The sequence below is a fragment of the Mus caroli genome, chromosome 19 (assembly GCF_900094665.2).
Source record: "Mus caroli chromosome 19, CAROLI_EIJ_v1.1, whole genome shotgun sequence".
In the NCBI taxonomy this organism is placed as follows: domain Eukaryota; kingdom Metazoa; phylum Chordata; class Mammalia; order Rodentia; family Muridae; genus Mus; species Mus caroli.
The window spans coordinates 50327844-50340892 of NC_034588.1; the positions used below are offsets into that span (position 1 = coordinate 50327844).

The following is a 13049-nucleotide window of genomic DNA, read 5'->3' on the forward strand; positions in this document are numbered from 1 at the left end:
GTATCCCAGCGCCCATAAATCAGGAAACTGAGGCTGAGGAAAGCAGTTTGCAGATGGCCACAGGCATGGGTTGTCGCTCAGACTGCCAGCATTTCTAGAACGTTTATCTGTCCTGTCAGCCCTTCTGAATCCATGGCTCAGAGCATGGCTGTCCCCTGACATCTCTGTGCATGAGGATCTGTGTGGCCCACACTAACTGTCCCCTTCCTGTTTCTATCCTAGCTCTGTCATTGCTCCTGTTCTCTCAGCCCAGGCCACCAGCCTGCATTTTCATAGATTGATAGAAAAAAGACAGGAGAACTGAGTGGGCTTTATTTTCTGAATCTTAAATTTTCCTTTTAATAAATCTTCAATATTTTTTTCTTATTACAAAAGTAATACACCATGATGTAGAAAGAATTCTAACACACTTACACATATATATGATATATATATATATACATACATACATACACATACATATATCCTATTTTGTAGAGAAAACTGATGGCAAGCTAAATTTGCTACAACTTATATCTGCAGAATGTTCAACAAGAAAAGGTACTTTAAATGTCAGATCATGGTACACATTATATTTTACCATTTTTATTTTCTTTTTAAAAAAAATCTATATTTGACTTATTTTCCTTTTTCAGGTGTATGGGCCTTTTTCTTTCCTGCATGTGTGACTGTGTATCACATGCATACCCAGTGACCACATGAGGCCAGGAAAAGTGGGAGCCCCTGTAACAGCAGACAGTTGATGCTGGGAACCGAACCAGGTTCTCTGCAGGAATGGCCTGGGCTCTTAACCGATGAGCAATTTCTACAGCCTTGTTTTATTTTCTTTCTGAGATAGGGTCTCACTATGTAGCTTTGGCTGGACTGGAATTCACTATATAGACCAGGCTGGCCTTGAACTCGGAGAGATCCACCTGCCTCTGCCACCTGAGTGCTGGGATTAAAAGCCTATGATACCACACTCAGCCAGGCCTCCAGTTTTAACATTCTATGATTCTAAAGTTTACGGTGATAAAGTAGCTCAGAACAGCAGCAACTTAATAGCCACACACAAATGCTTGGCACAGGCAGAAGTGATTTACTTAAGTTAAACCTAGTATGCTCGATAAACTGTTTGAGAAAATCGATACAAACACCATCTGTGTCCACCCTCTACGTTAATTCAAGATACATAGCTCTGGAGTCCACACTTGGTTCTATCTGCATGTTCTGTTCAGAATCATCATTGTGAAGAATAAAAATTTGATCTCTCTCTCTCTCATTATGTGCCCTTAGCACACACACAATCAGCAGATTCCCAGACACTCAGCCATATGAGATGAGGACACCCACAGACATCCAGTTGGAGCCCCAAAACTGTTTACTGAAGGTGTCTGTAGCTGCAGGAAACACTTCTAGAGACTCCTCTTACCTACAGGCCTGCTGCCCTGAGCCACGTCCTTAGTATATTTCTGAGGTATTTGAACAGAATCTCTTTGTGCTCAGACCCAGAGCCTGTTTCTACCTGCACCAAAAGGCACTGAAAGGTCTCAGAACCTTCAGAGACAAGTCTGTTTGCTCTTTTCACCTTTCCACCCAGCTATAAAAGACTTGTGGGTAAGCTGAGAAGTCTGGGATCCAGCCTAAGAGCCATTAGGCAAAGGAGTAGCCCCAGCACGCTAGAATACACAGCCTGAGCCACTGATCCCACACGGGGCATCTGAGGTTAAGGCCTCCCCTAGCTGGGAAAGGGTGATTGTCCTTTGAGCTTGGTAATTAGGGCTTCAGTTACAGCCCTGACACCTTAGCTCTTTTAGGGATCTGACCTTGGGCTGGAAAGTCTCAAGAGCACCTGTCACATGTGTGTCTCCTGGGAGCTTAGCAGCAGAGCCTAGAGGTGGGTGTGAACTGAGCCCATCGGCACCTCACAGACAAAACTCAGGCTAGTGAGAGACGAGCATTTCCCTATGATCCATCTGTTTCTACTCCAGAACTCCTCTTAAAAGTTTTTGATGCTTTTTAATATATTTCAAACTAACAAACAAACAAACAAAAAAAAGCCATGAGGGACTCTTGTATGGCCAGGACTTAACTATATCTTTCTCTCTGGCCATTTATCTCACACTTATTTTCTTTGTCTCACGGTCTGTCTGTCTCTGTCTGTCTGGTGGCCATTTTCTTCCCTGAGTTGTCATTTAAGAATATCTTGAAGACACCGTTCATTTCGATTTCCTAAGAATATAGATATTCTCTCATATTATTCCAGCAATATTTTTCTTTTCTCAATCTAAGATCATCCTTCCATAGCAGGAGCAAGTGAGGAGACAAACGTTTATTTAGGTCGGGCATTATAGCAAAGCACATAATGTGCGGCATGCCATTTCATCTTCTCAGTAAGTCTGTGCAGTCAATTTTATTCTCCTGGATTTATAGACAAGCAAACCCTAGGAAAATCCAGTAAGTGGCTCACAGCGAGTTGCAGGGGTATAGATATAGGTTATCCCACTATCTTGCTCCTGGTGCCTGGTTTCAATTAAGCAAGTTCTAGGCATAAAAATATCCTCTAGAGAGACTCCGGAAACGTGTGTCTTCAGTGCATCTCAATGTATCATCTCAGCCTTTTCTGACACCACGGCAGCTGTCACTCTTAGAGCACAGCTGTATCTGCGTATCTGCGACACCATGAGGATGACATCAGCAACAGCATCGTGCCAAAATGTGAACTGGGCTGTAAACAGGAGTGACTAAACAGCTGATTACAGGGAGCCTAGGGACGCGCCATTCACTCACCCGTACACTGACCACACGGGGTGGAAAGACCCAGGTTTCCCTACCTTCGGTGGATCTTGCGCAGTTCCTACTACCCATAATGCAGTGGTTGCTGTATCCTCAGTTTGACTTTGCGCAGTTCCTGATACCCATAATGCAGTTCCTGATACCCATAATGCAGTGGTCCCCCTTATCCTCTGACTTTGAGCGGTTTCTACTACTTAAGGTCAACTGAGGTCTGAGAATATTAAATGGGAACGTAAAAATGATTCATTATCTAACCCTTTTTTAAACACTCCAGATTTTATCCCCCTACCGGTCCACCCTCTGACTGTTCCACATCCCATACCTCCTCCCCACTCCCCGTCCCATCTCCACGAGGATGTCCCCGCCCCCTAACCCCCTCCCCACCAGACCTCCCCAGTCCCTGGGGCCCCAAGTCTCTGAGGGTTAGGTGCGTCTTCTCTGACTGAGGCCAGACCTGGGAGTCCTCGGCTGTATATATGTGTCGGATGCCTCATGCCAGCTGGTGTGTGCTGCCTGGTTGTGGCTCAGTGTCTGAGAGATCTCAGGGGCCCAGGTTAGTTGAGACTGCTGGTCGTCTTATGGGGTCACCCTTCTCCTCAGTTTCTTCCAGCTTTTCCCTAATTCAACCACAGGGGTCACTAGCTTCTGTCCATTGGTTGGGTGTAAATATCTGCAACTGACTGAATAACCCCCTTTAATGGTTTTCTTTATTCTTTAAATATTTTTGTTGTTACACGCGTTTTCTCCTTTCTTGTCTCTGGAGGAAGTGAGTTTTCTGTCTTTGAAGCAACCCATATCATCTTGATTTTGACAGCTCCTCTTGCTCCCTCCATTTTACTCTACTATGGTTTCTTCTTTTCTGTGTGTATTCCTCTTTTCTCATAGGTTCATAGGTCAGCAGATATTTACAGAATCCTCTGCGACAGAAACCAGTGGTCGTGGGGAGAACACAGAAGAGCCACAAACACTCTTGTTCTTAGTGATCAAGTAGCCTTGTCAAGAAAGGGTGGGAAGGGCTTTAAACATCCAGCAAAGAGGATTTTTTATCATGGCCCCAGGACATTCTTGTTCACCGAGCAGTCAGTCATATGCAGACAGGCCAAGCAATGGCTACACCATCCTATTCATGGAACCCTCTCTGACGGACACTTCTTAAATCACCTGGACTCCCCAGAGCCCTTTCTGCTTTGATCCTGTAAAATGGTCCCCTGTCTCCCCCATTGTCTCAGTGCCTTCTCCTCTGTGGAATTTTTTTTTTAATAAAGCACTATGCTAATTGAACTTTTGATTTTCAAAATTTGGAGATATGGCTTTGATAGGAAAATCCCATCACTCAACATCAAGACAAAATCAGTTACTTCAGAAAGATTGTTTAATCAACACCCGGTTATTTGCGGCCAGGTCCCTTTAGAAGTACTTTCTCGAAACACTGCAGAGGTGTTCATTCCTGGTGACTCCACACCTCTGGCTGAACTTGAGTTGGTTCAGCATGTGAAATCAAGTGTAGTTCCAGAGAGAGACAGCATCCTGAGGATGGATGGTCAGTAGATGGGATTTGAGTTTCTTGTCTTCAAATTCCAATTTTACTGAATGTAAAAGCACTAAAGAGACCCTTCCCCAGTGACAACAAGGCCAATTAAAAGAACATGGCAAAACATTATAGAAGTCCATTGATTGGGTGCAAATATCTGCATCTGACTCTTTCAGCTACTTGTTGGGACTCTCAGAGGGCAGACATGATGGGCCCCTGTTTGTAAGCACACCATAGCATCAGTAATAGTGTCAGGCCTTGGAGCCTCCCGTTGAGCTAGATCCCAAGTTGAGGCTGTCACCAGACCTCCTTTTCCTCAGGGTCTTCTCCATTTTTGTTTCTGCAGTTCTTTTAGACAACAATTATGGGTCAGAGTTTTTGACTGTGGGATGGCAACCACATCCCTTCACTTGATGTCCTGTCTTTCTATTGGAGTTGGACTCTACAAGTTCTTCCCACTGTAGGGCATTTCATCCAAGGTCCCTCTCTTTGAGTCCCGAGAGTCTCTCACCGCCCAGGACTCTGGTACATTCTGGAGGGTCACCTCTCCCACCTTCTACCTCCCAAGGTTGCCTGTTTCCATTCTTTCTGCTGACCCTCAGGGCTTCAGTCCTTTTTTCCCCCACCCAATACCTGATCATGTTTCCCTCTTCCCCCCTTCCCTTTCCCACCCAGGATCCTCCCTCCCCCACCTCCTGTGATTGCTTTATTCTCCCTCCCAAGTGGGATTGAAGCATACTTACTTGGCTTGTTAAACTTTTTGAGTTCTGTGGATTATATCCTGGGTATTCTGTACTTTTGTTTTTTGGTTTTTTTTGTTTGTTTGTTTTGGCTAATATCCACTTATTAGTGAGGACATGCCACGCATGTCCTTTGCATCTGAGTTACCTCACTCAGGATGATATTTTTTTAGTTCCATCCATTTGCCTGCAAAACTCAGGATTTCCTTGTTCTTAATAGCTGACTAGTATTCCATTGTGTAAATGAACCACAGTTTCTGTATCCATTCTTCTGTTGTGGGACATCTGGGTTGTTTCCAGCTATCACAAACATAGTGGAACACGTGCCCCTGTGGGATGGTGGGGCATCTTTTGGGTATATTCCCAAGAGGGGTATAGCTGGGTCTTCAGGTAGGACTATTTCCAATTTTCTGAGGAATCTCCAGATTGATTTCCAGAGTGGTTTTACCAGTTTGCAATCCCACCAGCAATGGAGGAGTGTTCCTCTTTCTCCACATCCTCTTCAACATGTGCTGTCTCATGAGGTTTTGATCTTAGCCATTCTGATTGGTGTAAGGTGGAATCTCAGGGTCATTTTGGTTTGCATTTCTCTGATCACTAAGGAATTTGAACATTTCTTTAAGTGCTTCTCAGCCTTTCAAGATTCCTCTGTTGTGAACTCGGTTTAGTTCTATACCCCATTTTTTGATTGGGTCATTTGGTATTTTGGTGGTTAGCTTCTTGAGTTCTTTATATATTTTGCATATTAGTCTCTATCAGATGTGGGGTTAGTGGAGATTTTTTTCCCAATGTGTAGGTTGCCAATTTGTCTTATTGACTATGTCCTTTGCCTTACAGAAGGTTTCCAGTTTCATAAGGTCCCATTTATCAATTCTTGATCTTAGATCATGAGCCATTGGAGTTCTATTTCCCCTTGTGCCAATGAATTCCAGGCTCTTTCCCACTTTCTCTTCTATTAGATTCAGTGTATCTGATTTTATGTTGAGGTCCTTGATCCACTTGGACTTGAGTTTTGTGCAGGTGACAAAATATGGATCTATTTTCATTCTCCTACATACAGACTGCCAGTTAGACCAGCACCACTTATTGAAGATGCTTTCTTTTTTTCTATTGTGTCTTTTTGGCTTCCTTGTCAAAGATCAAGTGTGAGTAAGTATGTGGTTTTATTTCTGGGTCTTAAATTCTGTTCCACTGATCAAGACTTCTGTCTCTGTACCAATACCATGCAGTTTTTATTGGAAAGATCAGAAATTAAAGGCCCATACCTAAACATAATAAAAGCAATTTACTGCGAACCAACAGCTAATATAAAATTAAATAGGGAGATACTTGAAGCAATCCTACCAAAATTGGGGAAAAGACAAGGATGCCCACTCTCCCCATATCTATTCAATATAACAGTCAAAGTTCTAGCTAGAACAATAAGACAACAAAAAGAGACCACAGGAATACAAATTGGCAAAGAAGAGGTCAAGGTATCACTATGTGCAGATGATATGATAGTATGCACAAGTGACCCCAAAAATTGTACCAGAGAACTTATACAGCTGATAAACAACTTTAGCAAAGTGGCTGGTTATAAAATTAACTCAAATAAATCAGTAGCCTTCCTTTATACAAATAATAAGCAGGCTAAGAAAGAAATTAGGGAAATACCTCCCTTCACAATAGCCACAAATAATATAAAATATCTTGGGGTAACTCTAACCAAACAAGTGAAAGACCTGCATGACAAGAACTTCAAGTCTCCTGAGAAAGAAACGGAGGAAGACCTCAGAAGATGGAGAGATCGCCCATGCTTGTGGATTGACAGGATTAACATAGTACAATTGGCCGTCCTACCAAAGGCAATCTACAGACTCAACACAATCCCCATCAAATTCCCAACACCATTCTTCAAAGACATGGAAAGACCCAATTCTCAAATTCATCTGGAAAGGCAAAAAAACCCAGAACCGCGAAAACCGTTCTTAACAATAAAAGAACAGCTGAGGCATCAGCATCCCTGACCTCAAGCTTTATTGCAGAGCAATGGTGATACTCTTAACTTTTAAGTAGCTTTTACTATGATGTATTGTTATGCTTGTTCTGGTTTATAAGTAATTATTGTTAATCCTTTATTATGTCCATCTTATAAATTGAGCTTGATCATAGGTTTGTATGTGAAGGAAGAACTAGCACACACAGGATTTGGTATTATTTGTGGTTTAGGGAATTCACTGAGGGCCTGCAGATAGGGGAAGGTCTACTCTGTCATTAACTCCAAAGGTCATTTAGGGCTAATTAGCAAACCCACTCTGGGCATTGCCATATAGCATCCTATTGCTTGATCAAAAGCACTTGGCAGTGGCCAGGGCTCTTGGAGATCAAACTTGATTCTACTACTCAGGGACCTCGCCCCTCCCTCTGCCCATCCCTCTCTCTTCTCCTTAAGATTTTTGATAGGGAATAGGGCCATGTTTATTTAAGTTGTTTCAAGTATGGAGCAGTAATACTGAATGCTTCACTTTTTTTTTTTTTAAATGAGTCAAACATGGCTTGAGTCTAAATTGTATGTCATATCTACAAAAGAGATAGTAAAGAATGTAAGCTGGAGTTTTCTAAAGAAGTAATCAGCAAAAGAATTTAATTTATGGAAAAACATTTTGTCTTTCTGTATAGGATTATATACTTGACAGTATAGGACTTATCACACACTCTGAAATGAGGCAACCCTGAACAAACCATGAATACAGGGCTTCTCAAGGTTTTATCTCATGGCTCGCTTAGAAAATGATGGACTGAGAGGTCAGCCATTAGAGGTCTACAGCCTCCAGGCTGGAAAAGTCAGTATCTTGGTACCTCTAAACCCTGTGTGTGGTTCACTGGTTGGAAAGTTCAAATTGAGATTATTAACTAGAAGAATATTAATCTCTCATAGCTTCTAAAGAGTCAATAAAAATCCATTTCTGTTTCTGACTAGAGTTTGGTAAGGAGTTCGAGGATTGAATCTTTAAAATGTGAGCACTTACGATGAATTAATTTCAGTGCTGTGGATGTGAAAGTCTGTCCCATGAATAGGTCTTAGGTGACAGGCAGTTTGGGGGGTTGTTCCTGGAGGAGGAGGTGTTCTGTTTATTCTGCTGGGTTCAGATAAGGGTCTTAAATCATCGTTTCAGGCCAGTGAACACAATGCAAGGGAAGCTGGTTGTCGTGCCTGGTCACTAGGCAACCGGACAGGCTGGGAGAGGGATTGCTCAGAGTCACCCTGCATGTCTGGCTACAGTGCAGTCCAAGCACACGTTACTGAGGCGATCTGCAACCATGTCACATGGGGCAGAAATGTGCGGTTGCTAGAGCTGGCCAGGCAGAGTTCCCAGGCTTCACCTTCCTTGTAATAAACTCAGGGAACCGGCTGCTTTCCACAGTCAGCTGCATCTTTACTCAGATCACCACAGTGGGAGGGAGGATCCCGGTCTTTCATTGGCCCTCACTACAGAGAGGCTCAGTCTTTGCTGCCCAGGCTCAGTCAGACTCTCCTAGGTTGTGGAGAGTCCTGGCACTTGGGTGGGGCTGGGGGCTGGGGTAGGGAAAGTCTGTGCGCCTCTGAGCCAAGGAATCAGTGTTCTACTTTGCGAAAGTGCTTGACTTCTGGATGCTGTTGGAGGGAGGAGTGGAGATGCAGCCCCTGAAGCTGCTCTAATTCCAGGTGGAACCATAAAAGGAAATGATAATTGAGTCTAATTGTCCTCAGCCCAGAGGAGACAAATGAGGGCTTTTCTTGGTAGTACTCCTAAGTGCCAGCTCTTGTTAGGGATGAGACCTGAAACACTCCCTTTCTGTTACCTCAGCAGGACTCAGGCCATAATTAGATGCTGAAATTCACTTTGTAGTAGAAAGTGATAAGTGCTAATGTTGGCTGTGGCACTGGACTGCTTTCCCAGGTCTCCCGGGTCGGGTCGGGTAGGGTCGGTTGGTGTGTGCTTCCTAATTGCTGAGCTCTGAGAGATTACAGATGATTACAGTTTGAGCGAAGCTAGGCTTCCTGCAGCAGCTTGAGTTAGACCCAGGTCCTGGCTTGCAAGCTTCGATCTTTACATCTGCCTTCAGATCTGTCTGGTGGGGCTCAGAACCCCCAAATTTGACCCGGACAGCCCTTTTTATTTACTGAGTGTATCTGGCTCCCGAACAAGTTTTTGTTTGAAGAAAAGATCCCAAGGCTGGAAATGTTTTGAAAAACCATTGCCATAAGCCACAGGTTGGTGCCATGAATATCTGCACCCATATTTGGTATCCAAAATCCTTTCTTTCATCTTTTCTTCATTTAATTGAATTTTTTTTTAAAGTGTAAGTCTAACAATATAAGGAGTATCTCTAACAGGTCCAGCATGTCTGCCCTTGCTCCCTGTCCTGCTCTGTTTCTCTGAGAGTAACCAGCCTTGACAGGTTGATACCTGCTCTGCACATTTCTCTCCTTGTTGATAATCTTTTAAAAATTTCACTGCAAATAAATCACAGAATCCAAACATTTAATGTTGTAGAAGTGAGGCCAATTTACTCTTATGTTCCCATCAGTCACCGCTAATACTTAACAAAAAAAACTCTTATGTTCCTATCAGTCACTGCTAATAAGTAACAAAAAATGTACAGTACTTGTTTTCTCTTATTTTCATATAATTTTGCCTTCCAAAAAAACCAACATTATAGTATGTATGCTAACTGGTGACCTGTTTTTCACCTGACAATTTGTCTTTAAAAAAATCCATACCAACACACTGGCTTCCTTCTAGTGCCTGTGAAGTTTTCCACTATATACTCGCACCATCATTTACCTAGGTGGTCCCCAATTGTTGGACACGCAGGCTATTTCCAGAACATTTTGCCACCCTATAAATTATTTAGTAAATATCATGTCACCGGTATACCTTTAAACTTACTTAGTTGTTTATTTTTATTAGGCAGTCTTCCAAAAGCAGGCTCCCGGGATCAGAACCTATATATATTTTAAGTTTTGTTTTGTTTTGTTTTTTAATATTGAGAAAACATTTTCAAAGGGTGTCAACACACAACTCCCACTAGCTGTGTATGGATATACATAATTTCTTAGATGTTCCCCAGCCCTGAATATTACTACTTGTTGGAAATATGAATCCCTTTGTAGTTAGAAGGCATAAAGCTGTCATTGTGTGTGCATCTGTGAGTGTGTTTCTTTTCTGCATTGGTTTTTATAAATGACCGTTTCCCATTATCTGGAGGAAGACGGCCATTCAGAATATCTGGGGATGGGTAGAGAAAGATGTCCTTTGAAGACTCAGCCCTGCTCTTTGTCCTACCAGTTTGCAGCACAGAGGAAAGGCTCTGGACGGGTGGTGCACATCTGCAATCTCCCGGAGGGCAGCTGCACGGAGAATGACGTCATTAACCTGGGGCTGCCCTTTGGCAAGGTCACTAATTACATCCTCATGAAGTCAACTAATCAGGTAGGCCTTACACAGTCCCTCTGTGGGATTTGTAGTGAGCTGCGTGGTGGTGAAAGGAGACTGGAGACATCTTTTTAAATATAAGGAGGTGAAGCACCGTTGGCTTCTCTGGCAAGCAAGGCACGGGAGGTTTCATGTTGGGACTGTGGTCTTTCATCCTCGGGTTCTACAATCCCTGCTTGTGCTGGGGGGAATATAGGCCCTTGTGACTTGCGTGGAAGGGGAGGTGACATTCTTCTATGGGGTGCTCCTTAGCATAGGAAAGTTAATTGGCCTCCAAAGAGGAGTTGACAGACTCCGAATCATTGCTGTGCTATGGATCTCTTGAGCTAAAGCTACAGTTCTGGTTGCTAAGCTGAAGACTTCTGATTGCCTGGGTGGGGGACCAGCTCAGAACTGCCTGGGAAGAGATATTTTAACCTGTCCTTGGTGTCCGTGTGAGGTTACCTAACAGGAGACCATAGGGGATTTGATAGAGGCCTACTGAGTGTGAGATCACCTGAGGAAGGTGTTGGGTGTCTTATCCAATGAATCTCAGCCATATACATTCATATACATCATTACATATATATCATATACATATACACCCACATATACACATATATGTATTATACATTTAAAAAAAAAAAAAAAACAGGATCTCTCACTGAACCTGGAGCAGGCAGTTTGTTCCTGAAATCCTCCAGGTCTCTGCCTCTCCACAGCACCGGGGTTACCTTTCCCACGGTGCAGGGATCTGAACTCAGGTCCTCATGTTTGTGCAGCCAGCACTCTTATCCACTGACCCACCTCTCCAGCCCCACAGTCTTCATTCCAGTAGCTGATTTTACTTTATAAAAGCTAAACATCAGGAAGACAAGAAGTCCTCTCCCCAGTGTAGCTGTGAGCTCTAGAACTCGAAGCCCCAGGGGATCACGGGTGTTCTCCATCCCTCCTTCTGGATGGAGATAGATAGGTTGTTCCTTGTGTGTTTTTCTCAGGGGCTCTATGTTGGGTAAACCAAACAGACTGAGAAACTCTAACAGCTTTGGTTTTGCACCAAGAGCTGCTGGGTAAACAGACAAGTCCATTAGAACAGTCTATTAGAAAGCGCATACATGCATTGAATAGAAAAGCCCATTTCCCTGTGTTATCAGAACAGTTAAAGGAAGAGGGAAAGTTGTCCTGTCAGTGTGGTCAGGAGCCTCTTTTCTCCAAGCCACAAACAGCCTGGACATCCTTTGAGCCTAGGGGCTTATAAGCCTCTGTGCTTTCAGATGTATTTCTTTTTAATGAGACAAATGGGAGCCCAGCTTAGGCCCTGGGCTTTTGCTTCGGTCTCCTGACGTTACCACCACCACATGGCAACCCACAGCCACATGTGCAAGAGCCCACGTGGGAATTGTGAGTTAATGGGCCACCCTATCCATCCCAAATAGCCTTCCACGGGATGATGTAACTCAAGATGGACATACATAATTAAGAAGACTGTTTGGTAACCATGGAAACCAGGATGGGAGCCATCCTGTAATGAGCTCTCTTGGTGACATTAATAAAAAGTTCTCTTTGAACGCATGGGATCAAAGAGCTGATTTTTTTTCTTTTTATTGAGCTATAAACCAGATCCTCTTAAGTGCACAAAGTATACTTGCGTTCATCGTACAGCTCCATTAATTTTTCTAACACATGTAACCCATATAATTAACAGCCAGGTCAAGATAAAGGACATTTCCAGAATAGCAGGTTTTCCAGTCCGCTCCCCACCCTTACTCTCTTAAGGACTCGAACTCGCAACTCCGCTTGTTCCCGTTGATTATGTCACCATGGAATCCTCCCGGACCCTGATCTCCCGTCTGTCTTCCTCTCCTCCCTAGGCTTTCTTGGAGATGGCTTACACAGAAGCCGCCCAGGCTATGGTCCAGTACTACCAAGAAAAGCCTGCGCTTATCAATGGCGAGAAGTTACTCATCCGCATGTCCACGAGATACAAGGAATTGCAGCTGAAGGTACAGCGTCCTTTCACTCAGTCATTCAACAACCCCTCCTGCTTGTCAGGGATGCTGGGGAAGGAGACTGTATAGAGCAAAGCAAAGCTTAGTCACTGCTCTTGCAGGTATCACTGAGAAATGGGAATGACAGTACGGCGAGAAAAGTGCTCATTGACAGGAGGGTCTGGGAAGAGTTGGGCGAGGGAAGGGTACAATCAACATACATACATGAAATTCTCAATAAATTAATAAAATATATACAAAAACTTTCATTGAGGTAAGTACAAGAGGAAAGGGATGCTGAAGACTGACTGGGAGCTAGGGAGATTCTGGAGGGAAAGGTGTTTTAGTTTGATGAGGATAATCCTATCCTTGAAGGCAACTTCTGGGGGCATTCAAATGACTGATAACTTTTTCTTCTCTATTCCCCTTGGTCTCTTATTCTCTTCCATCCTCCACAGGTATCTGATATACCTATGGTATATACTCCATAGGTATCTGATATACCTATGGCATATACTCCATAGGTATCTGATATATCTATGATATATGCTCCATAGGTATCTGATATATCTAT

General features: G+C 43.4%; 1 protein-coding gene across 3 annotated transcripts in view; it reads left to right on the forward strand.

The window, feature by feature from the left end:
• The window catches only part of Rbm20 (RNA binding motif protein 20), a 211042-nt gene that overhangs the window by 166785 nt on the left and 31208 nt on the right, over positions 1–13049 (forward strand). For all 3 annotated transcript variants that reach the window (XM_029472620.1, XM_021152190.2, XM_029472621.1), the window contains exons 6-7: positions 10362–10505; positions 12359–12490. In XM_029472620.1, the coding sequence (XP_029328480.1) occupies positions 10362–10505; positions 12359–12490 (276 nt within the window). The remainder of the gene's footprint in view (positions 1–10361; positions 10506–12358; positions 12491–13049) is intronic.